Genomic DNA, 25,478 nt, shown 5'->3' with positions numbered 1-25,478 from the left:
AGGAGTAATCCATATAAATAACAGCAAGGTATATTGGCAAATCTATTACAGTTTAAAGAAAAGGAAAACAAAGTAGCTGGTCATGGTGCTACACACCTATAATCCCAGCCTCTCGGGAAGCTGAGGCAGGAGAATTTAAGTTCAAAAGCCAGCCTCAGCAAAAGCAAGGCGCTAAGCAACTCAGTGAGACACTGTCTCTAAAGAAAATTCAAAATTGGGTTGGAGATGTAGCTCAGTGGTTGAGTGCCCCTGAGTTCAATCCCTGGCACCCACCCACCCCAACCTGCCCCCCCCCCAAAAAAAAGAAAGCTTGTCATCCAGGTAAATAAAAAACTGGTAAAAATAATGGGCAAAAACACCTGACTGTCGTCATACCTTCTAAAAGCAGCCCTTTACACTGTAAGTAAATGCACTGACATTGTAAACACACTCAAATAATATATTTTCAGCCAAGGACTTCCCATAAACCAAACTTGTTTTCAAGTACAAAGACCACATAGATAGGTATTCACATATAAGGACTCAGAATATTGTTCCCAGTAAATGGAAACATCATTTGCTCATCCCAAACTTTGAATATTTCTCAAGGTCTTTTTTTCTGTCATAGTTCATATCCAATTCAATTGAAAGTCCTACTGGCTCTGCCTTGAAAATATATACCAGATTTGACCTTTCCACCTCCATTGTTATCCTTCAGTTCTAAGCAACTGTCCTCTCTTGCTTGTATTGCAGCAGTGTGCCCCCTACTTAGTTCCTGCTTCTAGCCTTGTCAACCGGTAATTGTACTCCACACAGCACCTAGAATAAGCTGTTATGATATGCTTATGCTCAAAAACTTATGGTTCCTGACATTACTTAGTCTTGGATACCTTCACAGTGTGCCTCTTGCTCACAGTTCCCTGGCCACATTGCTAATGTGTTGTTTCAGTATTCTCCAACTGCATGGAACATGTGTGTATTGTTCCCTTGCCTGGAATGCTCCTCCATAGATGGAAATGTGACTGCTTTCTCGCTCCATTAAGGTATCTTTTGTAGTATCTTCTCAGGGTTTCCTTTATTGGTTCTCACTGCAAAACAGTACTCCTTCATCACTTTACCTGCCTGTACTGTGCTTGATAATTTTTGTAAAATTTTTTGATCATCTGACATGTTACAAGTCTTTCTAGTTATGCCTTCATTCCTTGTAAAATATAAGCTTCATGATGAAAGGGACTATGCTTATTTTATTTTCATTTCTATATCCTCCAACCTCAAATAGTGCTTGGCATGCGGTATAGATTCTCTTGATGTTTCTTGATTGCATTAATGAGTTCATAATAGGTATTACGGACAAAAAAAATAAAGTTTTTCTTTTGCAGAAAGTGGACTAATAATGGGTTCCTAGTGGGGCAAATTGTTTGGAAGAATGCTTAAGTTCCTTACTTAATTTGTCAAAGAGTAGGATGGCATGTATCTATAGTATGTCCCTTGAAAATGCAACTATCAGAGAAGGTACTGGAATGAATATACCTTGAATTTTCTGTCATCTAGCAAAGAGTCAGAAATCCTATAATTGATTCAACTTACAATGATTATAATTATTTACTAGTTATGTATTCAAGTACCATGTGCCAGCTGAGGTACTTTAAGTGAGATTGTATAGCTAACATCTATAGGTAAATTAATCATTTTGTAAAATACTTATCCTCTGAGTATTATGGCACTATTTTATATTTTTTTACCATGCTAATTATGAATAATAACAAATTACTGTTTTAAGAAGTCTGCTTTTTATGAAAAGTTAAGAAAAAGAGTCCGATGTAAGGGATTTAAAAGTAATTCAATTTATGTGCTATGTAAGTTGATTAGACCATGTGTAGCATGCATAGACTTATTACATCTTTTTTCAGTTACCACCTTTCTCATCATTGTTTATCTGTAGGACCTGAGAAGCTTTTTTCCAGTAGGCCAAGCCTCCTCCAGTTTCTAAACCAACCTAAATCAGATTGAGAATACCTTTAAATCCTATACCTCCATGTGGGTTTTGCTTCTGGTTTTGCTTCTTTCCCTGTAATATTACTGCATGTTCTGTCCTTTCTCATCAGTTACTGCTCAGATTCCTCGATGAAGTGCTGTAAATATCAGCCCATCAGAACAGGGGCTTGGGACCTCTGTACAGGTCTTTCTAGCCCTAAGTATAATCTCGGATCTCCACTATTCTGACTTCCTGGTATGGCCTTAGTGCACATCATGCCACTTTTCCCAACTCTAGAAACCAGTATTTGTCCATGGGGTTCTGTACAGGAAAAATGAATTATACAAATTTATTTGCTACTATAATAATTTTGTACTATTATCAATTTGTTGATATGAATAAATGTGTACCTCAGGCACAGGTAATTAAATAGAGATATCCAAGTCATTATACTGCATGAGCAGAAAATATGCATATCCGATTATGGATTAGAGACACAAAATTCTCAGAAATAGAGTGGATGGGTATACAGAAATATATGCTTATAGATTTATAATAAGGAAAAAATACAAAACGTCCCATTTAATAGAATTCCTCTGTCTCCTCCTCCTTTTTTATATTAATTTGTACTTGATTTAGCAATTTTAGCATCCTTAAGCTTAATGAATGGCTTTTATAATTACATTTGACTCAAATATGCATTAACTTTATGCTAATGATGGGACTAATGCAGTGTCTGAGTGTAAACCAAAAACCTCATGTCTGCAGTGGGCAATTTAATCTTGCTTTTGAAGAATTTGTAATGTGAAACTCCATTTAGCTTTGTAACAGCCTTTCTTAGGGTCAAGCACTTTCCATTAAGTTTGGTATTAGGAATAAGAGAAGATGCATGACTATGTCTCCATCACAGAAATAAACAAGGTAATTAATCCTTATTAATACACAGAAAGGAACATCTAGTAATGAGGCAATGTAAAAGCCATAAGTTTCAGTATTTAACTGATTTGTTTTTATTTTCTTGCATATGGTACTGTGAAAGTTCAAAAATGGACTGTAGTTATTTGGGTGGAATTTTAAAGCTCTCCAAAGTTTTAGATTATATCAAGAATAATTCCTCTTTCATAACATGTAGACATTTCCTTCTTCTCTGACACTATACTATAAAAAGGAATGCCTCCTGGTTAGATGCTAAGGCCAAAGTCAAAATGTTCAAATTTACTTCAGTGGATGTTTAAAAACTTACATAGGACTAGAAATGGATATATAAAAAAAATAGATATTTTAAAGCAGCATGTTCTTGGAGAAATTTTTTTATAAACATGTATCAGGTAATAATATACAATTTAATAGTATTAAAACTCTATTTTTACTTAAGTAAATATTTACCTTGCTTTACCCTCTTTTTTTTTTTTTTTTTTTTTTTTTTTGCATATGTTCCCTTTAGATAAGAAACGTGGAAACCAATCAATGTTTAGACAACATGGGTCGCAAGGAAAATGAAAAAGTGGGTATATTCAACTGTCATGGCATGGGAGGAAATCAGGTAAACTTTCATTTAATCAGCTTCATGCTTTGGGGGGGAGAAATATTGTTAAAATGATGAGTGTAGGCCATAGCTGGAATGCTCATAACACATTTTTACTTTAGCAAATGAATTGGCCTTCAAATCAAGAACAAAATTAGCTATTTTACTGTCCCAGGTATTGTAATATAAGACAGCAGAATTGAATAAAAAGGACAATACTTTCAATCAGCCAAAGTTAATGAGAATAGACAAATATTTTAGACTCATCTCATTTTATCATGCTGAGCAAATGAGGACTACACTCTATTCTGTTATTAACTGAATATAAAATAATCATTTGGCCACTGCAACAATTTCCTATGGTAATTATTCTATATTTCTTTGGGTAATTTTCATGTGCCTCAGTGTTTCTAGAAGATTTTGAATTTCAGCAAAAATTTAAAGTGTTTGAATCAACACTAAAGGCTACCTAAAAGTCTAGGACGATATCTTTTGTGTGATAGTCCAATTAATTATTGGTATCTCTTCAGAGCATATAAAAGGTTCTGTGTTCTCCCTAAGCACTGGGAAGCAGCACTACAGTGAGCGCCATCCAGGTCACTTGGCCATGTTTGGGCCTGAGCAACCCTGCTGCCATGGCCTTTTTGAGAGGTAGGATTTGGAATTCCTGGCAATTGTAATAAGGAGTAGAATTAGAGATGGTTGAATTGGAAATGGTTGAGCCTCTGCTTCTTTGTAATTGGTAAAATTTCTTGGTTAGCATGACCTGAGATTGCACAAGTGTCCACACTTGATCCAGCACAGGTGTCTTCATTCTGTACAGCCACACATGCTGATTAAGTTTTGATACCACAGTTTATGCAGGGCCTGTGTGATTCTATGGAGAACATTAAAAGTAAGTTTTTCCCTTAAATATAAAGCAATTAATAATTCAAATCCTAATTAGTGTTCCAAAGTTTCAATTCAAGCAAGAAAATATTTAAAATCAAGTTTCTAACTTATGGCATTTGGGAAAATGACTTTATGAAAGAAGATGATAGAAGCAGTAATTCAGGCAGGACAATAACAAGGTATTAAAAAATGATCCAGCACAGTGTCGTATTGATTCATGATGAATGTGAGCAGCCTCTCAGGCCAAAATTCAATGAAGTTCAGATAAATTCATCTGGAAACTGAAAAAAAAAAAAGCTTAAATATCATAAGATTAAATGTGTGGGGTTTATCTTGTTACTTAATAACTAGCCTAAGGTAGTCAATTAAGGACATTGGTTGGGTCCTCAACAATTCCATTAAAAAAACAGAAACATTTTATCTTTCCATTTTTCAATCCTCAGAGTGAAGTTTTGTCATTGATTGATCATAGGAGGGTTGCTGAAATTCCAGAAAACACATGTACATTCAAAACAAGAAGAAGTGGGGAAGGGGAAACTACCACAACCTGTCTGTCCTTTAATTAGGAAAAAATAAAAGCCTTCTGGAGGCTGTACGTACTTCATCCAAAATTTCTGGATGAAATTAAGTTACTTAGTTAACACCCTTAAGTGCAAAAACAGAGAGTCTATTTGGCCTCACACTCACACATGGCTGCTCCCTTAGTTCATTTATCCTGAGTATTAGATAAACATTTAAGAGTGACTGCCACATCTATTTCAATGAATTATGGGGAAATTTTTCAACTAATCATCTGCACCATAATGGCATACAGAATTCAAAAAAGATACATTACTTATGATATCTCCCTAATTCTAATGTAGATTAAAAATAGAAGAAGGTACCCCAGGTAAATTATCCACATAGGTTCATTAAGGTTGCAAGGTTAGTGTTCAAAAGGACAAATAGTTAAATATTCATATTTGTCTGGATGATGCCCTAACATATACCTAGATTATACATGTTAAAATTTGCATGTTGTTTGCAGAGTCTATATCTTACTCCTCTCTTTATCCCTAGCACCGACCATAGTCCTTGGGATTTGGTACATACATAATAAATACTAGTCAAGTAATTAAATGAGAGACTAGATGAAACAATGGATTTGTACCTTAGTACCATGTAGACATGGCCAAGGAAATTTAGCTGTTATTGTCATAGTATCCAAAAGTATAGAAAGACATCAAACTCCAGGCTTCATAAAGCAAAAAATAAACAATATGCATAAACTCATTTCTACATACATTCTGATATCTCCGCATTGTTAACTTAAGGATAAGAGAGAAATTAAAACCAGTATTTCTCCATCTTCATAAATAATTATTGATGCATACAACTATATATGAAGAATTTTTGGAGTCCTTTTACTATATAACAAATAATAGAAACAACTAAATACCTATTAAGAATAATTAAATGAATCTTGATGTCCACATAGTATGGAGTACTGTATGTTGCTAACATAACTGAGGAAGGTCTATAGATACTATCATCTAAAATTCAAATGTAGAAAAATATCCAGGGTAAAACAATTTAAAGGATCTTACTTTTTGAAAACTGGATGTGAGCATTTTCATTTATGATATTTGTAGTATCCATATACTGACAGGGTGCTCTATAATCTATTAGAAATGGATAGAAATCTGGAATATAGATAACTCTAAAGAGAGGAAATCTAGAAAGAAGTTAGAATTGGAATAGGAGTTATCACTTTTTACTCCACATTTTCTGTGTATACTTATCACTTTCATAATGAAAATGGAGGATATTAGACTACTGAGTTAGAACTTAAAAAAAACAACATCATCATTTTGTAGTACCACTCTCATCTGATTGAATGTTTTATGGGTAAGTTACTTCATTTTTATTTTATTTTATTTTATTTTATTTTCTTGTAGATGGACACCATACTTTTATTTTATTTACATATTTCTATATGGTTCTTAGGATCAAACCCTGTGCCTCACATATTCAAGGCAAATGCTCCACTACTGATCCATGGCCCCAGCCCTACTTCAGATTTTTAACCTTTAATATTTGATTATTTGTAAAATGGATAAAATATTTACCTCAAATTTTTTTCTCAAAAGGCTAGTGAAATCCTTAAAACAATTAACATTATATATGATACATACTGGACTTTAGTATATACTGATCTGTTTACATTAAATGTCCCCTTTACTTACAATATCCATTTATGTTCTCAATTATTTTTATTTCTACCCCTAAAAGTAAAAAAGAAAAAAAAAAGAAGGAAAAAGAAAAAAAAAATGTTGGTTCAGTGGCTAATGCCAAAAGCAAGATAAAAATTTCACTCTTTCTTTAGCATTGTTTAGCTGAAAGCAATGAATTGTTTCTCCTGTTATTCTAACAAATATATATTTTTAAAAAGCTAAAACCTCACATAAAAGCCTATTATTATGACTTGTGCTTTGATAGAATTCTATATTTCCAGGATAATTAATACTTTGGTACATGTTTAAATTTTTTTCCTGCTCATTTTTAAAAAGAACAGATTTTATGATTTTATTCTCAGAGTTACCCTTTCTGTTTTCACTGCTATTCTTTCATGTTGCCATGGAAACAGCATCTATTTTTATGGTTATTTAGTTTTGAATTTTTATAAGTAGCCCCCAGCCCATAAAAATATTCAAATTCTTTCTCCTGCTTTTATAGGAAAATTGCAACAACTATTAACATCATTTTTTTAAAAAACTCACTTTTCTAAAAGAGTGTGCTTTATGTTTGATGACAGTTATTCCTTAAACATTTCTCCTTGCACAGGAGTTTTGGTAGTTCTATTTGTTCTTAAGTCAAGACATCAGAAAGAAACTTGCTTTTAAGTAGTTGTTAGATATATTCTCCTTAAACACTCAGATATCCAGCAAAATATCAAAATGAATCGATGGAAGTTTTTGTCCCAGGAATATGGTAAAAGCAAGTTTGCAGGTGGGAAATGTTATTAAATTTGAAAGGGTCATCTTGAGACAATCTTTGTAAACCTTTAAAAATAAAAGTTATCTATTTTAGAGAATAGTGACAAAATTAGACACTCCATTCCTATCTGTTGCTGTAATGCTTTCCTTTCATTAGCAAGTAACATCATGTTGATTATTTAACACTTTTAAAATAATTAAAGCAAAGAGGAATCTGGATAACTTGTGATAAATGTTTAGAAGTGAAAGGAAGTGAAAGCAAAATGAAAGAGAAAGTAAAAGAAGTGGAGACAGACCTCAACAGATCAGTGATGCTTTATGAAGCACCAGAGGGGCACATTTTCCAGAGAGAAAATGACAACTGGTTACAATAGGGGTCTGAGTTTTATAGGGTTCAGTGAGACTGAACCATAGCAGAATGTGTGGGTTGGGCAGTCAGAGGGAACAGTTGTGAAAGTTGAGAGCCCATTGTTGCTGAGAAATGGTGAAAGTCCAGAGCCCACTGGTTTCCTTCTCTCTGCTAGGACCCATTCCTCCTTTTGCCCTGGGGGTTGTTTCCATATGCTTCATTCCAGGCTCTGAAGGGTGATAATGAATAGGGGCATTGATACCTCTGTCTGGCTGCTTCCTCCTAAAGACCCCTCCTTTTTCAGAGTCCTAGGAGAGAGTACCAAGAACATGGCAGTCAAGGCTGAAAAGGGGTGTTTGGAAGGAACCTCAAGGTCATCATAGGCAAAGTCCTCTTTTTGTGGTTTCAGAGAATCAGATTGTGAGCACAGGAGGAGAATGGCTTTCACATGTTCCTGGGAGGTAGTTTGAGCTAAATGGGTCACCTTACTAAGAAGTTGTTTCCCTACAAAATTTAAAATACTGAGAAGCCAGGTGAGGTGGCACACACCTGTAAGCCCAGTGGCTGAGAGGCTGAGGCAGGAGGATTGCAAGTTCAAAGCCAGCCTCAGCAACTTAGTAAGGTACTTAGCAACTCAGCAAGAACCCTGTCTCTAATTAAAAGGGGGGGGGCAGGGATATGGCTCAGTGGTTAAGCACCCCTGGGTTCAATCCCCAGTACCAAAAAAAAAAAAAAAAGAATACAGAGAAGAAAGTTATTATGAGAAAGATGAATATTAAGATATTAAGTAGGACATAAGGGGGAATAACAAGGAGGTCTGTGGTTTTAGATCCCCCACTAAGGACTACCTGGAATTAGCTAGTTCCAGGCAGTTCTCGGTCCTAGACCTGTTTAACCTTGTCTCTTACAAATTCTGATTGGTTTACATTGAAAATAGCATTCTTCCCTGATTAGTTTTGTAGGAGCACAGATGCCAGGAAGTCCAATTGATTTGTTAAAGTCAGTGCTGAATCAGTTACCTGCTGGATATCTTCAATAACCTGTTCTAATAACTTTTTATACTAATGAATTGAGGTTCAGAATCCTGCTCCTCCTGGGCCAATCTCAGAAGATATGCCTAGTCACAAGAGTAAGGGAATAATTTGGAGGTCTCTCCTATGTCCAGTGTGTGTTTGTAAAGTGAAAGATGATATATAGAAAACATAAGGAGAAGAAGATTTGGGTGGGTGTCAGGTCAATGAATGTCCCTTGAATCCAGAGTTCCAAAATAAGATCTAATAAGTTTTTGAAGAGGAGAAAGATGAAGGAGTAGTGGATATGATAAATATAATTCATCTCTGAGAGTTTTAAGAAAGTATGGAAGGTCATCTGAGAACGTGACATTAGGAGGTTTAGGCAGGAGGCTCAGTTTTTTTCTCTGAAATAATACATAGTTGGTAGGGCCTGTGGGAACAGAATAAGAAGAGGCATTGGTAGGAGCAAGTGTTAAGTTGCTCAAATGCACCCAAAGAGGATGGCCTTCTAGTTTGGCTGCAGTTGGGACAGTCAGAATAACCCTGAAGGGGCCCTCCCATTTTTCTTGTAAGATTGAGGGGGTAGGTATACTAGGTCCCCTATGGAAATAGGAGGGGGCCCTCCCAAAGATTGAAGCTGGGGAAGGTGGGAGTGTCATATTCCAGAGGGCAACCCTGAGGTGGGCCAGTAGGGTATTCAGGACATCAGAGGGAAGGTTTGGTGATTGAGGTTGAATGATGGGTGGGATAAGTGGTTGTTAAAAGGAATTAAAATAGGCTAATCATGAGAGGCTTCTTGGGAAGACCTTGGATTCCAGTGAAAGGCCAAAGGGAGGAGCTTAAATCAATTCTCCTGGATTTCTATGGATGGGTTAACCCATTGCCTTTAAGGTACTATTTGTCCTCTCAACTTTTCCTGAGGACTGCAGGTAGATAGGGAATGTGGAAGTTCTCTTTTATATGCAAAAATTTTACTAATTTTTAGGAAACAGAAAAGGTGAATTTAGGGCCATTGTCCAACTGGAGAGAGGCAGGTAGACCAAAACCTGGGATTATTTCTCAGGAAAGTACAGCTACAACTGTAGAAGTCCTTTTATTGGTAGTTGGGAAGGCTTCAACCCATCCAGTAAACATAGTACCAGGGGATATTTCATTTTTCTTATAGGGGCATTTGGGTGAAATCAAATTGCTAATCCACAGCAGAAAGGGCTCCCTTAGCTTGGTGTGTGGGCAAACGGGGTGGTCTCACATTGGAGCTGGGATTAGCCTTGAGACTGGTGGCACAAGATTGAGAAATTCGTTGGAGGTACAGTAAAGCTGAAGAGGACAGGCTTTAGGAATAGTTGAAGGGAGTGAAGGTTGGAATGGAACAGATTGTGAAGGTAGGATAATAGAGCTTTAGTTTTGTCAGGGGGAAGTTGGAGTTTTATGAGAATAGGGTATATGAAAGGATTTCAGAGTTCATGATGACTGAGAGTGGTGGCCAGAGAGAGCAATTTATTTGGCCAGTTGGTCAGCCTCATTATTTTCTAAGAAAATGTATTGTTTTTTGGCTCAATGTCCTCTTCAGTAGAGAGTGGCTGCCGGGCAGAGTAAGAGAGTAAATTTTTTAAAAGCCTCTAGTAAATTGTAATATAACTAGCATTGAAAATGGGTGCTCTTTCTGAATAAGGAAACCACTCTTTCCAAATTAAGATGTTGAGAGAATAATGTTATAGGTATATTTGAAATTAGTAAAAATTTGATTGATTTGTCCCTGGATACTAAGGTTCTAGTAAGGTCTACTAGTTCAGCCTGTTGAGAGGTTATGCCTGGGGGTAGAGAGGAGGCATCAATTATTTGGGTTATAATGAAGGGAGAGTCCACAGTAGTTTTACCTCAGATTAAGGTAAGGGGGTTGTTTGGGGAGCTGTGAACCAGTCTGGGGAGTCAGGGAATGGTCGAACAGTTATATGTGAAAAGGGGTTCATTAAGAAGTAAAGGGTGTCAGGACAGGAGTGAGAAACCACAGGGGTAGAAGGGGTTTTTGCTAGGAGAAGAGTATCAGGTTCAATGAGGAGTCTTGCTGGAAGGCAGTCAAGGGATCCAGAGTACAGTAATTGGATCCTGGCTGAGGGGTTGGAGAGGAATGATCAATGACTGAGGAGATCTAAGAGGAATATGTGGTAAGAACAGTGATAGGTTGATAAAAGGCAAATTTGTGGGCCTCAGGGATGAGGAGGGCTGCTGTAGCTAAAATCTTGAGGCATTGATGCCAGCCTTGAGAGATATAGTCAAGTTGTTTTGATAGGAAATCAATGGGGTGGGGGTATCCCCCACCTTTTAGTAAAGGACTCCTAGGGCTTGTCCATGTTCTGAGTGGAGGGACAGGAAGAAAGACTTATTAGGGTTTGATAGATAAATATTTGAGGATTTGAGAAGAGAACTCTGAAAAGTAGAAATGGTAGAGGAAACGGAATGTGGAGATGGAAGAGGTTAAAAATAATTCCATTTTGAGGCTTCATAAAGGGGTTTGGCTTTAAGAGAGCATTTTGGTATCCAGATGTGAAAATAAATGCAACACCATAGGAAGGAAAAATTATTTCTTTTAAAGGAAGGTAAAGGTATATCCTTTAGAGCCTAAAGTCTTTATGCATATATAATGTGGGTGGTTGGGGTTAAGAGGATGCCTAAAATATTGTACCCTGAGGGGAGCAGAGCTGAGCTTTAGATTGAGAGATCTAGTACCTACCCGCCAGGAGGCCAGGAAATTGAGAGGAGGATTGTAGCGTGATGTGTGGAAAGTCCTATTGAGGGGCTACAGGGTAGGAGACCACCTACACATTGTATGAGGTGACTGGGAGATACATTCATGGTGGCCAGGTCATTTTGGAGAGCCTGACCAAAGTACTATGGGCTGTCCCAGAAGCCTTATGGGAGAACAGTCTAATTGAATTGTTAAGAGGAATTAGTGCCTGGGTCAGTTCAGGTTAAGGCAAAACGTGGGCATGAGGTGGGATGGAGGGGATAGTAAAGAAGGCATCCTTTTTGTCTAGCCCAAAAAATGGGTGGGTGGCGGGGTATATGAAATAGTATGTGTAGAGAGGGATTCATTATTACAGGATAGGTGGAGATAATTGCCTCATTGATTTTTCTGAGGTACTGTACTAGCTGGAATTGGCCATTGTTTTTTGTGTTGTTTGTTTGTTTTTTTCACCAAGGAAGCAGGAGTTGTGAGGAGAAGTGGGTTAGTGTAAGAAGATGAGCCTGGACTAAACTGGAGATAATGGGCTTTAAACCCTTGAGAGTTGAGAAAGCGAGAAGATATTGGGGAAGGGTAACATAATGAGTAGGGTCTTTTAGTTGGATTTGAATAGGAGGATGGTGTTCAGCAATGTTGGGTTGAGAGGTGTCCCGGACTGTGGGGTCAATCCTAGTGAGGAAGGCATGATCAGGAGGGGTAAGGGGCAGAGAGAGCAGGTCCAGGCTGGAATGTATTTAAAAAATGGTAGTAGATCTTAAAGGAGGAACTTTCTCTAATTGTCTAAGTTTTTTTTATTATTTTTTTTTATGAATATCAGAGGCTTTCAATTGTGGAGGAGATCTCAGCCCAATAGAGGAATGGGACAATGTGGCATGAAAATAAAAGAGTGGGATAGTGAGGGGGATCCAAATGTGCAAAAAAAGGGCTATCTTTAGTGAATGTGTAGGGATTCCAGAGACTTCCACAGTAGGGGTATTTGCTTTGGAAGCAGGTCCATGACATTGTGTCAGAAGGGAAAGACTTGCCCTGTGTTGATCACAAAAGAAATTGCGTGGCCATTCACTATCCCTGTGATCTGGGGCTCCTCAGATGTGAAGTGATATGGGCAGTGGAGTTGGTCCCCCATCATTCCAGTAACTCAGTGTGTTGGACTTGGGAAGTGGGTCACACTGAAAGGAGGGGTGTCCTTCCCTGGGGACAATTCATCTTCTAGTGCCCCCATTTTCTGCAGTTGGGACAGGGCTTGGTGAAGAAGACTCAGGGCAAGCTTCTGCCCAGTGTCCTATCTGCCCACATCAGAAAAAGGCCCAGGAGGTATCTGGTGAGACCACAGGCAGCAGGTGCTTTTTTCTAGGGTTATGGATGGCTGAGGCCAGAAGTTGATATGTAGCTTGGGATGTTTTTCTTTCTCCTTTTTGGCCTCTCCTTTTTGGCATCCAGAAATTGCTGCTGAGGAGTCTCGGGAACTTTCTCTAATTGTCTAAGTTTTTTTTATGTATATCAGGTGCAGAACTGACAGTAAATTATTAGACATGGCGAAAGAGAGTTGGTGGGAGTGTTGAGATCTAAGGTGGTATATTTGGTAGCCTCAGTAAGTTGAGCCAAAAAGGTGGCAGGATTTTCATCAGGACCTTGAGTGATTTCCCTGATCACCCTTGTCATAATTAATGTGGATATGAGAATTTTTGGTCATGCCCTCAAGAAGGTAAGTAATCATGTGTTGGAGTCTAGTGACACCAGAACCTTGAGATAGTATGTCCAATTAGGTTCAGCCATAGGGAGGGCAGTATCTGATACAGGATTAATATGGGATTTGGGGTACTGAGGAGGTTGGCATGTTCTCTAGCTACTTGCCAAATATGGGCACATTCATCTGGACTCAGGGTGGAAGTGAGAATATAGTAAACATCTGCCCAAGTAAGGTGATAGGAGTCAGATGTATAAACTCCTTTCCAAATTTAGTAGGATTTTCAGAAAAGGAGCCTCATCTGTCCTCAACATGGGATATATCTGTCTTAGAAAATGGAACATGAACTCAGACTGTCCCTTCAGCTCCTGCCATTTCCTGGAGAGGGAATAGATTTTTCACTGGAAGAGTTTTAGATCTTGTAAGAGGACGTGATGGGAGCGGAGGTTGGGTTTGAGGAGGAGAATTGGATGAGGTGACAGAGGGACGCGGTGGTCTGTAAGGAGTGGGTTCATTTGCTATTTTGGGCACAGTTGTGAGTCAGTTGGGATATTGAAATAATGAGAGAGTCCTGAAATCCTAAGGTAAAGATTCTCAAGGCACAGCAGACTTGTATATAGGAGATCATTCCATCTTCCCTCCCTGGGCTATAGTGTTTAGGGAAGAATTTGTTAAGAAAGCAGCATGGTAGATTACCAAGAGGAGATAAGAGAGCCAGACATTTAGGTCACACAAGTGGCTTGAATTTAAAAGTGACACTTGTTTTTTCTTTGGTCTCAACCTGTTCTCTGCAAGCCTTGTAAGAATTGCAAGCTCTGCAGGCTCTGTAAGCCTGGAGAGATAGTAATCTGGCAGAAGCTAAGAGAAGTAAGGGAAGCTGATGTTTTGTGCAAAACCTCTTACATGTTCCCTTTGTCGTTTGGGGTCATCATACTCACAGGACCATGATTTCATATTATGGCCCTCAATTTGAAGTGGGAAAAACCCCTGCTAATGCTCTGGGTAATGTCTCCACTAGAGAAAATAAATAATTTGTATTCCTGAACTAGGACAGATGAGGAGTTTTACACTAATTGGAGTTTTGCTCTAAGTAAGTGAGGCAGATTTTCTCGTCTTTTTCTTGCCAGATGAGGGTAGCATAGAAGAAAATGTGTCTTATGAGAGTCTAGAGAAGGTAATCTAATTTTAAAGCTAGGGAAGCTCTATCTTGAGAAAGTGTCATAGTGGGCCTCTGTTTAACAGGCAGACAATATGTATAGAATTGGGGTGGAAGCATTTCTGAAGAGGGGGAGATTGCTTGACTCACACACTGGCAATAATTGGTCACCTCTTTCCCAAAGACTTCAGATCAAACTAAGATTTTACCTCGGGATCCAAGATTCATTGGGTGAGTGTGCCTTCCACCATTAGGCCAAATCATTCAGAAACAGAGATAGATAGTAGTCAATATTTGATACACCTGAGGGCTGCAAGGTTCTGACTCATGACACGGTACCTTCATGAAACACTAGAGATTGGCCTCAGCTAGATGCCTTTAGTTGTCCCAAGCCTTCCTCTGTCCCATGCATCAAATTTCTCCCGTAGAAAAGAAACTTAGAAGCAAGTCAAGACTGACATTCCTAACTCCTCAGTGAAGGAAAATCCAAACCAACTCTTGACTTCAAATGAAAAAGAAGGCTGGGGGTCAGGACCTGATCTAGGGGGCTTGTTGAACAGGAAATAAGCAGGAATGAATTGTAGAGCAGAGCAAGGATGGCATAATAAAGGCATTGAGCAAGGTAAAAGAAAGCTTGGAGGAGGAACCTCAGGTCATTTGCCTTTCTTTGGAGAAAATTATATAAATCCTGGAGAATTTTTGGATCAAAGGTCCTGACTTTGGGCCATCGATGCAGGTTGTCTAATTTATATTGCAGCTGAATCTGAGTACTAAGCCTAATGAGGCATCTAATTTTAAGGTTTTTAAAATTATTTATGAGACAACCTAAGGGGAAGTAGACCTCATGTTGGAGAGGTTTGACTGGGATCACAGTTGAGATCAAAGCATCATTTCATATCTCACATCACTGGACAGTAGTTCTACCAGAGAATGAGAGGGCATCCCCTTATGCAATCCCAATGGTAGAGAACCTCCAGACTCCAGACCAGCCAAATGGCAGGGGGCTGGGGCAGGGTGCCTCTGAGAGAGACTGGAAGGGGTCTTGCCTCTTTGAAGAACAGGAAGGCAGGTATTCTTGTAGGAACAAAATGGCGAAAGTGGTCCTTGATCTAGAGGTCTGCATGTAAGAGAAGGTAGAAATTGGAGAGGAGAGGATTAGAAGGAGGATGCCTCCAATACCAATCAAGGATCCAATACAAGTCCTTGTTCTGTCCACATAGTAATGAGGAAGCAAAAACCTAGCCCAAGAATGGGGTCAGTTTTGGGCCACAGGCCAGCCACTGTTTAGCCAAAGTAGAATGAGAGGTTGTGATGAGTCACCTTGTATGAGGCAGAAAGAAAAAGAAAAAAAAGTCAATATGGGAATTCAGCCATGCTATTTGTGGCTGGGGGCTTCCCTGGCCTCAGAGAGCCACAGAAGCGCCAGACCATCAATGGAGACCATCACTTTCCAGGTCTCATTGGCCATTTAACATGTGTGTTACTAACCTTTGAGTGTAAGGCATAAAGACAGTGAGACATGAAAAGTAGAGGTTTGTTAGGATGGGGAGGGGTGAAGAGCCTTGAACCCCCTTCCTGGTTTCCAGCACCAAATGAAATAGAAAGTAAAAGAAATGGAGACAGACCTCAGTGGATCAACAATGCTCTATTAAGCACTGGAGGGACACATTTTCAAGAGAGAAAATGGCACCTGGTTACAATAGGTGTCTGTGTTTTATAGGGTTCAGTGAGACTTAACCATAGCAGAATGTGTGGTGTCAGGCAGTCAGAGGGAACAGTTGTGAAAGTTCAGAACCCATTGTTGCAGGGAAATGGTCAAAGTCCAGAGCACATTGTTTTCCTTCTCTCCATGAGGATTGATTATTTCTATATTCTTCAGAAAGACCTTGTCTTCAAAGGAGGGACTCCTTGTCCTCCTTTTCTCTTTGGAGGTTGTTTTTCCATATCCTACAGAAAGACCTTACAATTTATGGACATAAAGTATTTTAGTAGAAGTTACTAATGTGGAGATTATCTTCTCCATATTTCTGAAAAAGATGACAAGGATTTCTGGAAGTAGTTCCCCATCATCTCTTCATCCCCTAGCCTCTGATAGGCTCTGGAATCCACAATTAATTAACTATTGTGAATTTCCACAGGCATTTTTAAACTCACTTGTTTCCAAACTGGGATGATTTTCTTCTTTCCTATGGTCATCCAAAATTGAAACCTAACATAGGAATTTCATTTCTTATCAACTTATCCTGGCATTTCTATGTAAAAATGTCCTTTGTCTCCTACTTTGCATTCACTTAATTTCAGGTCTTTGTCTGTGTCCTAACCTATAACTTTTTAATCTGTATGGCTTAAATATGTCATTATTCCTATGATTGTATCATTTATGTTAGGTACAATTTAAAATCTTATTAAAATCTTTAACAGTTCTCCACTGCCCAAAGAAGAAAGTCCAAATTTCTTAGTTTGATCCACAGAGCTCCTTTTGCTTTCATCCCCGATATGGCTTTCCAGCTTGATCTACATTGATGTTCTGTGCTTGATCTGCATTGATGTTCTCTGCTGAAAACAAATGTCTGATAATTTCTCATCCCCTGCCCAGTCCAAGCATTTTCAGATATGTTCAGTTCACCAATACCGTTCTCCACTTACACTGTTAGCTCCATCCTCCATCCTCATCTCACAAACTTAGGACATACCACTCAAAACTCAATTTAGTTTTTCTTCTGTGAGCTATCAGCTAGCAATGCCTTAACGTGCATAAGATGTATTTTAATAGATAAACTTATAATTTATTCAGTTCATTTCCTGGTATCCAATACATATTATTTATAAATTTCCATTGCTATAGGCCAGAATTACTATCCTTGTAGCTGATATCTGGTGAATATCCATACTTCCTTCTTTAGAAATATGTTTACAAATACTTATGTGGAATCAAAGGTTATACAACAGTGTTAGGCTTTTAATGTATAGTGACAAATTATCCCCGTACATAAGACTAGTGGCTAAATTAGGAAAAGGTTCCATGATAGATATTTAATATGGATTATACTCTTTGGTTCTCACAACACGGTCAAAGTACATAGTGTTATTGTCCTGATTTTACTCAGGATGAATTGAATGGAAACCCTGAAAAATCAGCAGCATGATTGAGCTGGTAAAGCCAGTTTGAACCTAAGTCTCTCTGATGCCACATCAGCTTGATAGTCATTGTGTTTGCATGGATTCCCAATCACACTTCCTTGGGTGTATAATCACAGTGGCCAATATTGATGTTGTATTGTGTTTTTTGTTGTTCATCCTTGCCAATTTAGTATGGAAGATATTCTTCTTGTTTAAAACATATTTCAAGCATTATCAATGCATTTAAAGATTTAAAAAGTCATTATTACAAATTTCCTAGTTACAGTTTTGCTATGTTTCCTTTGAGAGTTAAGGAATTCTTTTTCTCATGTCATCTATAAGAAAACTTTATTAAATAAAGTTATTACCACACGTCATTCATATTGTAAATGATTTTTTGACTTCAACACTTTGTTTATAGTATGTTTTGATATACAGAACTTTAAGCTGAGTATATATTCCAAACAATGTTTGTCTTTATGCTTTTTCCTTTTTCATGCAGAAATGCCATTCTTTTTAAATAAGGTTTTAATTAGGTATCTTCAAATGACATTTACATCATCCTAAAGAAATCAGTATCAACCTTGGTATTGGATGGTGCTCACTCTTACTGAGCACATATTAAATCTACTCAAGTATTTATACTAATTTTTATTTAAAATTTACATAAAATACACTTAAAATTTGGTACAAATTGGATTAACATAATATTTAGAAAATTATCACTTTATTTTGAATTCAAGCATTAATATAAAAATTTTTAAAAATTAATTGTGAATGTTTCCCTTTGAATTGCAACACAACTTTAATCAAAAAGGAGAAAAAAGGAAAAGCACCCCCTCTACATGTTATACTTCTTCCTTTTATTTTTTTTTTTTTTTTTTTTTTTTTTTTTTTTTTTTTAAAGAGAGAGTGTGAGAGAGAGGGGGAGAGAGAGAGAGAGAGAGAGAATTTTTAATATTTATTTTTTAGTTTTCGGCGGACACAACATCTTTGTTTGTATGTGGTGCTGAGGATCGAACCCTGGCCGCACGCATGCCAGGCGAGCGCGCTACCGCTTGAGCCACATCCCCAACCCCTACTTCTTCCTTTTAAAGACTGAAATATAAAATGATGGAAAAATACATTTTAGAAAATGCATTTATAATGTTTTTTTTTTTTCTCCCTAGAGCCACTCATTTGGAAAGAGCTAGAATTCACATGGAAACATTCCATGTAATTTATTGTGGTAAATGATTCAGAGCCATTTTTCAAGATAGCAAGCCTTTAGGGAAGCTTATGCTAACCATTTATTAATACCCTGTTTCCTGCCAAGATATAGAAGAGATCATCAGATATTGCCTACACTTTCATACAAATGTCTCCTCCTCCTACTCTAAAATGTGATTATTTATACTTATGAAGAACCTAACCTTATGATAGGTATATTAAAAAGTGAGGGAGTAAACAAACATTTTATCTTTTCATTACAAACCCTCTCCTAGAGAAAGCTTAATTATTTTAGTAATGCATTCTAATGTTCTCACAGATTGTAATGAATACATTCATTCAACAGATATGTATTTATTTTAAACTTTGAATTTTTATAAGTACTATAATTACTTAGAAGCCATTTCAACAGTAATTTGGACCCCTTTTAGGAGTTTGCACAGTGGAATTAAAACTTACCAGGGATTTCACAAAGTAAATTTGCAAGTGAAATGAAATAGCCTATGAGAAAAGAAGGAACATCTACCATTCATTAAATGTTTAAATGAGTTGGATGTATGCAAGCTGGAAGGAACCAGCGTTATCACAACTTCTATAGAAGTAGAAATTATTCCAAGAGCATTTCAATCTCATTAATGCTTAGTGGAGAGAACTTCTGTGTTTTTTGTTGGCCTATGTTCCTAGCAGGAAACTAAAAGATAGTGGGAGTGGGATGGTTTCTTAGGCTGTTTGGGCTGTTGTAAAAAAATAAATAAATAAACTGAATGGTTTATAAGCAATAGAAATTTATTGTTCACAGTTCTGGAGGCTCAGAAGTCAAAAATCAAGATGCCAGAAAAGTCAGTGACTGGTGAGGGGTTGTTCTGTGGTTCATAGATGACACCTGTTTTTCAGTGACCCAATATGTTGGAAGGGACTAGATGGCTCTCTGGCATTTTTTTTTAATAAAAACTCTTATCCCAGTCATAAGGGCAAAACCATGACCTAATTACCTCCCAAAGAATCCACCTTCTGATACTATCACACTGGTCCTTAGATTTCAGCATATTCATTGAGGAGGAGGAGCCACAAATATTCAGATCATAGCAAATGGTAACTTGACTCAATCATTCATCAAAGAAAAACCTGGTTATCCTAGCCCATGTTACATGCTCTAGGAAGCATATGGCATTATTAGCAAAAAATATCCAAAAATGCAAACATTTCACATTTACCCAGTTGATCAGGGGTCATGAACTACCCATCCTTAAGTCCTTTAAACCAACAATTAGTTTTCTTCCAAGTAAATATCAGGAGAGCCTGCTTTCATGGGATTTATGTAGAATCAGCAAGGTCTTAGAATACATGTTCATGTCAATGCATCTGTTATTGCCATGTTACTCTGTTTATTCTTGGTTCTTTATATTTTATTTTCCTAGGAAAAAGACCATCTCAAATTATCTCTAAGGAAGTTCCAAAGTCCTATCAATTCCTGGGCTTATTCCCATTTGTTCGAATCAACTAATGCACATTTCTACTTGAATGACCAAGTGTAGCCTCAAACTCAAAGTGTCTTACTTCATCTTTTATCCAGAGCCTTTTTTTATCCTTATAATCTCTCCATTCATTCATGTTTATATTTTCTCTCTCATATTTTACTGTCCCTTGCCTTCTCCAAACTAATAATGAGCCCTATGAATTCTTCTAATTCTTTTCTATTTACTTTTCCCTCTTCTTCCACTAACAATTCTGCTTTCCTAATCTAGCCTTGATAACCTCATATTTCAGTTACTATAGTTTCTAGCTGCTCTGTGTTGCTCCAGTCTTCTTTGTCTGTACGCTGCCTCATTAGAAAATGAAGTGCGCTGACTCCTTGTAAAAATTGTACTCCACCGAAAAAGCAAACAAAACCGTTAAGGAATTTCTAGTTATTTCAGCAAAAAATTAACATTGCTATGTATGTAATTTTCTTATTGAATACACAGACTTTACTCCATCAGCTCTGTTAAACTGCACTACACTTTAAAAAATGTTCTTATTGTTGGTTGCTTGTTGCTTTATCTTAATCTTGCCTTGTCCATACACCTGTTTGCCATGATTTTCCCCACTTTTCTAATGTGTAAATTCCATCCCTCTGGTCCAATTTAAAAACCTACACTTTTTTCCCTGCTCTTCAATATACATGGATATTCCCTTCTTTTCAACTCATAGTATCGAAATTTTTCTCATGAATATATTCCTAATATTTCTCACTTTTTAACCATTATGCTGTCATTTAATCATGTATAAACTTTTCAAAGAATTAGTTCATCTAAATAAAATAGTAAGATTCCCCTCCAGTAATAAAGTCTGTTGAAAGAAGGAACAAGTAGGCCAATTTTTACAAAATTTTCAAAATTATTCAAGAACATGTTAACACAGATACAGTTTTAAATTTTCAGAGAACCCACATCTACCTAGAGAATGAAAGTGTTCCTATGGAAATGCTTAGAATTGGGGCTGCAGTCAAGGAAAAAATGTCCCTCTTCCCTGGGTGGAAGTGGGGAAATCCACATTCTAATCTCTGGAACCTGTATTACCTTATATGGCAGATGTAATTACAGTAAAGGTCTGGAGACAGAAGCATTACCCTGAATTGTCTATGTGGCCCTAAGTACAACCACATGAAGGAGAAGTGAGGGGAGAGAGAGATGGGCACAGACAGAAGAGGAAAAGACAATATGACCCTGGGGACGGAGCTTGAGGGGATGTGGCTGTGACCCTAGGTGTGGTAGCAGTCACCTGACACTGGAAGAAGCAAGGAAACATTCTTCCCAAGAGTCTTTGGAAAGACACTGTCCTGCTGGTACCTTGGTTTCCACCCAAACTGATTTGGATTTCTGGCCCCTTGAAATGTGAAAGAATATTTTTCTGTTGTTTTAAGCCACTAAGTTTGTGTTGATTCTTTTTAGCAGCCAGAGGAAATTAATGTAAAGGCTCAAAAAGATAACTCCAGAAATAGTCATGCTGAGTGTTCACAAAACAATTCACTTCTCTGGAAAAGAACTCTGAGACTTTCTCAGTCATAGACAGGTATTATTTCATCCTGTCATTTCAGGAAATTAGATGAGTAGCTACAAGGAATGGCTCTAAGTCATACTGGGCCTTCAGAATGTTTTAATCTGAGAAAGATTGTTTCAGGGGATTCTATTTTTACTTGACTTTTTTATTGACTTTGGAATTTTAGTAATCGTTGTAATAAATAGCATTGTCAGTAGCTCTAATTCCTATATTAATAAAAAGAAAAAATATAAAATAACTAAAAGTAGATCTTTAAAGTATTAAATGATAATGACCTCTTCAGTTAATAGTTAATATGGCATACACAAGAGTATTAGAAAATTGCTTCAATTGCTTTTAAAAATCTTAATCCAATAATTGATCAACCAATAAATAATATTTTCTTAATTTAGGCATATATTATTTATATTACAGGAACATCTCTGTAAACTTAAATTTGATTAGAATTTGTAGTAACTTGAGCTCATTTTCTGGTTCTGCCCTGTTTGGCCTGGTCAGAGTGTTTCTGGCTTAGAAATAGCAAATCTGTTGTACTCAGCTTTTTTATTTTTCTCATGAGTTACTTAGATTGTGAGATGATTTTTCTTAAGGTTTCAAAAACAAAAAGGGATCACGTGTATTGTGAGCACTTTTTTCTAGATTTATCTTTTCTTCTAAGTGTTATAAGCCTAATGTTTCTACATGATGGGACTTAGCCTCTATCACATAGGAGACTTTGTTTTTCAGAAGCCCTGGGAAAATTGTCAATAATAGTTAATTTCATGAAATCCTAGATTTGTTAAATAAGTTACATCTTTAACTTTGTTTTCTAGCCAGGAATACAAAGTTGTTATGATTCCTGTGTCAATAATATAAAAACAAACCAACTTCAAAAAGATTCAATTTTTTCTATGTTGAGATCATGATGATTTCTAGTATGATTCTTGATAAGAAAGCAGTATGAGGAGGACCCCAGAATGAACATGGAGAAGCAACCGTCTATTAGAATGATTTTAAAATTAATGATGATATCACAGTATCAATGCACACAGTAGGACAAAAGAAATATTCTGTTGATTAACCCATTAATTAAAGTGCATCATCATCGTCAACCAATGTCTTGCCTTAAAGAGCATACAACTAAATTCTATTTAATTTTTATAAGGCATGAACTTTAAAATGATACTCAAGCTTTTTGGGGGGAAGTGTACATTAAGTTGTATTCATTTTATTAATGGGGGTCCCAAAAGGTTTTGAAAAAAACTCATAGCTTTGTACTCCTGACTAGAAAACAGAGTCAAAGGTGAAATATCTCAGAGTCTCATAAGGCAGAAAGTTTAATACCACCTTAATTTAATGACCTCCTGCCCAAAATCAGATATACATTTGCACACAAAAACACAAACATCTCTCTCCTCCCTCATCTCACACCATCAATAGAACTTTTCTTATTGGAGCTGTTAACTGAAAAATCTACCAAAAGAAAAATATTTTACAATGAGCAGCATCTATCTGCCCCCTCAGCCCACCAACTCACCTACTCTGACCGTCTTAATACTGATTAGCAGTGTGAGTTGGTTTAGTTATTAATACTTTGTATGTTTTCAAGTACAGATGATGCATTCTTGGTCCTGATAGTCTACAAATGTGATTGAGGAGAGAAATAATATGTATTGAATACTTTCTGAGCAAAGGAATTTTATTTGGTATTTTAAATATATAATAGTAATATGCCTATTTCTATGTTTATTATTCTTATAATATATACTAAGAGTTTTAAATATATAATTCAATGTCAATTATACCTATAATCATATTATTTATAGTAGCTATTTTATCTATAATTATATATATATCTATAATTATTATTATATAATTCATACATTGAATATACTTTGGTTCCATAATAAATGTAGATAAATTATATAATTTTATTATAATTATTATTTTAAATTATCATTAATGAATAAACTGAGGTTAATCTATACAACTCATTCCAACTTATCCTAACAGAGAGTCAGTACTGGAGCAGAATCTAACTCTATATGTCTAATTTCAAAAATCTGAAATTTTTCAAAAAAGCATGTTGCCATAAGGAATGCTGAGTGGGAGAAGTGATGAAATATATATTATTTAACCAGAACTTAAATTAAATGCATGTTGTCTAAAATGTATTTGTTCAGCATCAGTGATTTTTTTATTATATTTTGATTGTTTAGAGCCCAGGAAAAAAAGTATCTGAAAGTTTATCTCCCTTTTTGAAACAGATATACCTTTTGAGATATTCTACTCTTAGAGATATCTAGGTCATGCGAATGTTCTCACCCTTAGAACCCTCTAGAAAACTGGAGAACAGATTCCCCATTTTTATTAGTGGCTCATAAATAAATATATTATACAAAGGGAACAGGATTTTTTGCATCCATCAATCCAACCTTGCTAATAAGACATGTTTCTCCTGTTTTCTAAAACACTCAAACTATATCATAGACAAAATTGTCCTCTTCATGTTTTTTTTTTTGTTGTTGTTGTTGTTGTTAGAAATGAATATAAATAGGATTCTGATTCTCTTGTCTGGAATTGTTTGGATCCTTTCTTTGTGCACATGTAAACACATCAGATATACACTCTTTGAAAGACCTGGATACTTTGTAAGGACGGCCTGCTATTCCCTCCATCCCTCCATCCCTCCACCAACACACAAATCCATTAGCAGGAGTATCCAGAGTTCTTACTGGCTAATTAATGATTACAAGTCAATGAAGAGATAGAAAGAATATCATCTCTATACAGACGCTAATCTTCATGTTGTGAAGAAGGCCAGGAGAGAGAGAGAGAGAGAGAGAGAGATCACATGTTTGTGCCTGCATGTGTGAATAAGATGGGAAGGGAACTGAGAAACTTCCTTCTAATCATAGAAAGGATCTACCACAAGATTTACAAAATGTTGTTCCAGAAACATGACTTAACCTTTAGCCCCATTCATCCTACATTTTATTTCTATTTTAAAAGTAATTTTCTTTTCTTGGTACACTATAATTATACATAAAGGGATTCACTGTGACATATTTGTACATACACATAACATAATTTGGTCAATTTAATTCCCCAGTACATCTCAAAAGGCCACCTCCATTTCCATACATATTCTATTTTTCCATGGCTTAGTTCCTCATTTTCTTAACACTATACTCCATCACACCATATTTGAAGTCAGCCAGCTTTGAAGAGTCTAGGAGTATCACTAGACCCTTTAGATTGCATCTTTATTGACATGGTAAGTTTCAGTTATGCCAAGTTGCTATCCTGTATATATCTTAGTTCTATTTGCTTCCTTTTCTGCCTTTTGTATTTGAGCCTTGTTTAGAATTCCATTTTGTTTCTTAGACTGTCTTTTTAATCTAAATCCCTTTGAATCTTGTGAACATTTTCTTTTTTCTAAGGTCTACATCATATGCCTTTAAATTATCAGAGTCTACCTCAAGTTGATATTGAAACTGAGAGTAAATTATAGGGGTCTTATAAATGTCTAATTCTGTTTACCCTCTATCATTTTGCCATTGTTGCCAAAAATGATACATCTACTCACATTATAAACCAGAAATACAGTGTTACAATTTTGCCTCAAAAGTGATATTTTCTTCTTCTTCTTCTTTTTTAATCATGAGGAATAAAAGAAGAACATAGTAACAAATAAGAATTCAGGATTTACCAGTTACTGCTAATACTTCTAGGGAAAATTAAGAGATACCATATGTATTGTATATAATGTTTCATTGACAGAAAAACCACTGCAAACTTGAAAAATTCTCAGCTTATAACTAATGTAAGAATTAGT

The 25,478-nt window shown here is 36.5% G+C and overlaps 1 protein-coding gene across 2 annotated transcripts in view; it reads left to right on the top strand.

The window, feature by feature from the left end:
* The window catches only part of Galnt13 (polypeptide N-acetylgalactosaminyltransferase 13), a 434,224-nt gene that overhangs the window by 386,973 nt on the left and 21,773 nt on the right, over positions 1–25,478 (top strand). For both annotated transcript variants that reach the window (XM_076866162.2, XM_076866161.2), the window contains exon 9: positions 3,399–3,497. In XM_076866162.2, coding sequence (XP_076722277.1) covers positions 3,399–3,497 — 99 coding nt within the window. The remainder of the gene's footprint in view (positions 1–3,398; positions 3,498–25,478) is intronic.

The sequence above is a fragment of the Callospermophilus lateralis genome, chromosome 9 (assembly GCF_048772815.1).
Source record: "Callospermophilus lateralis isolate mCalLat2 chromosome 9, mCalLat2.hap1, whole genome shotgun sequence".
Taxonomy (NCBI): domain Eukaryota; kingdom Metazoa; phylum Chordata; class Mammalia; order Rodentia; family Sciuridae; genus Callospermophilus; species Callospermophilus lateralis.
The sequence above is the reverse complement of the archived record's forward strand: the minus strand, read 5'-3'. Positions and strand labels throughout refer to the sequence as shown.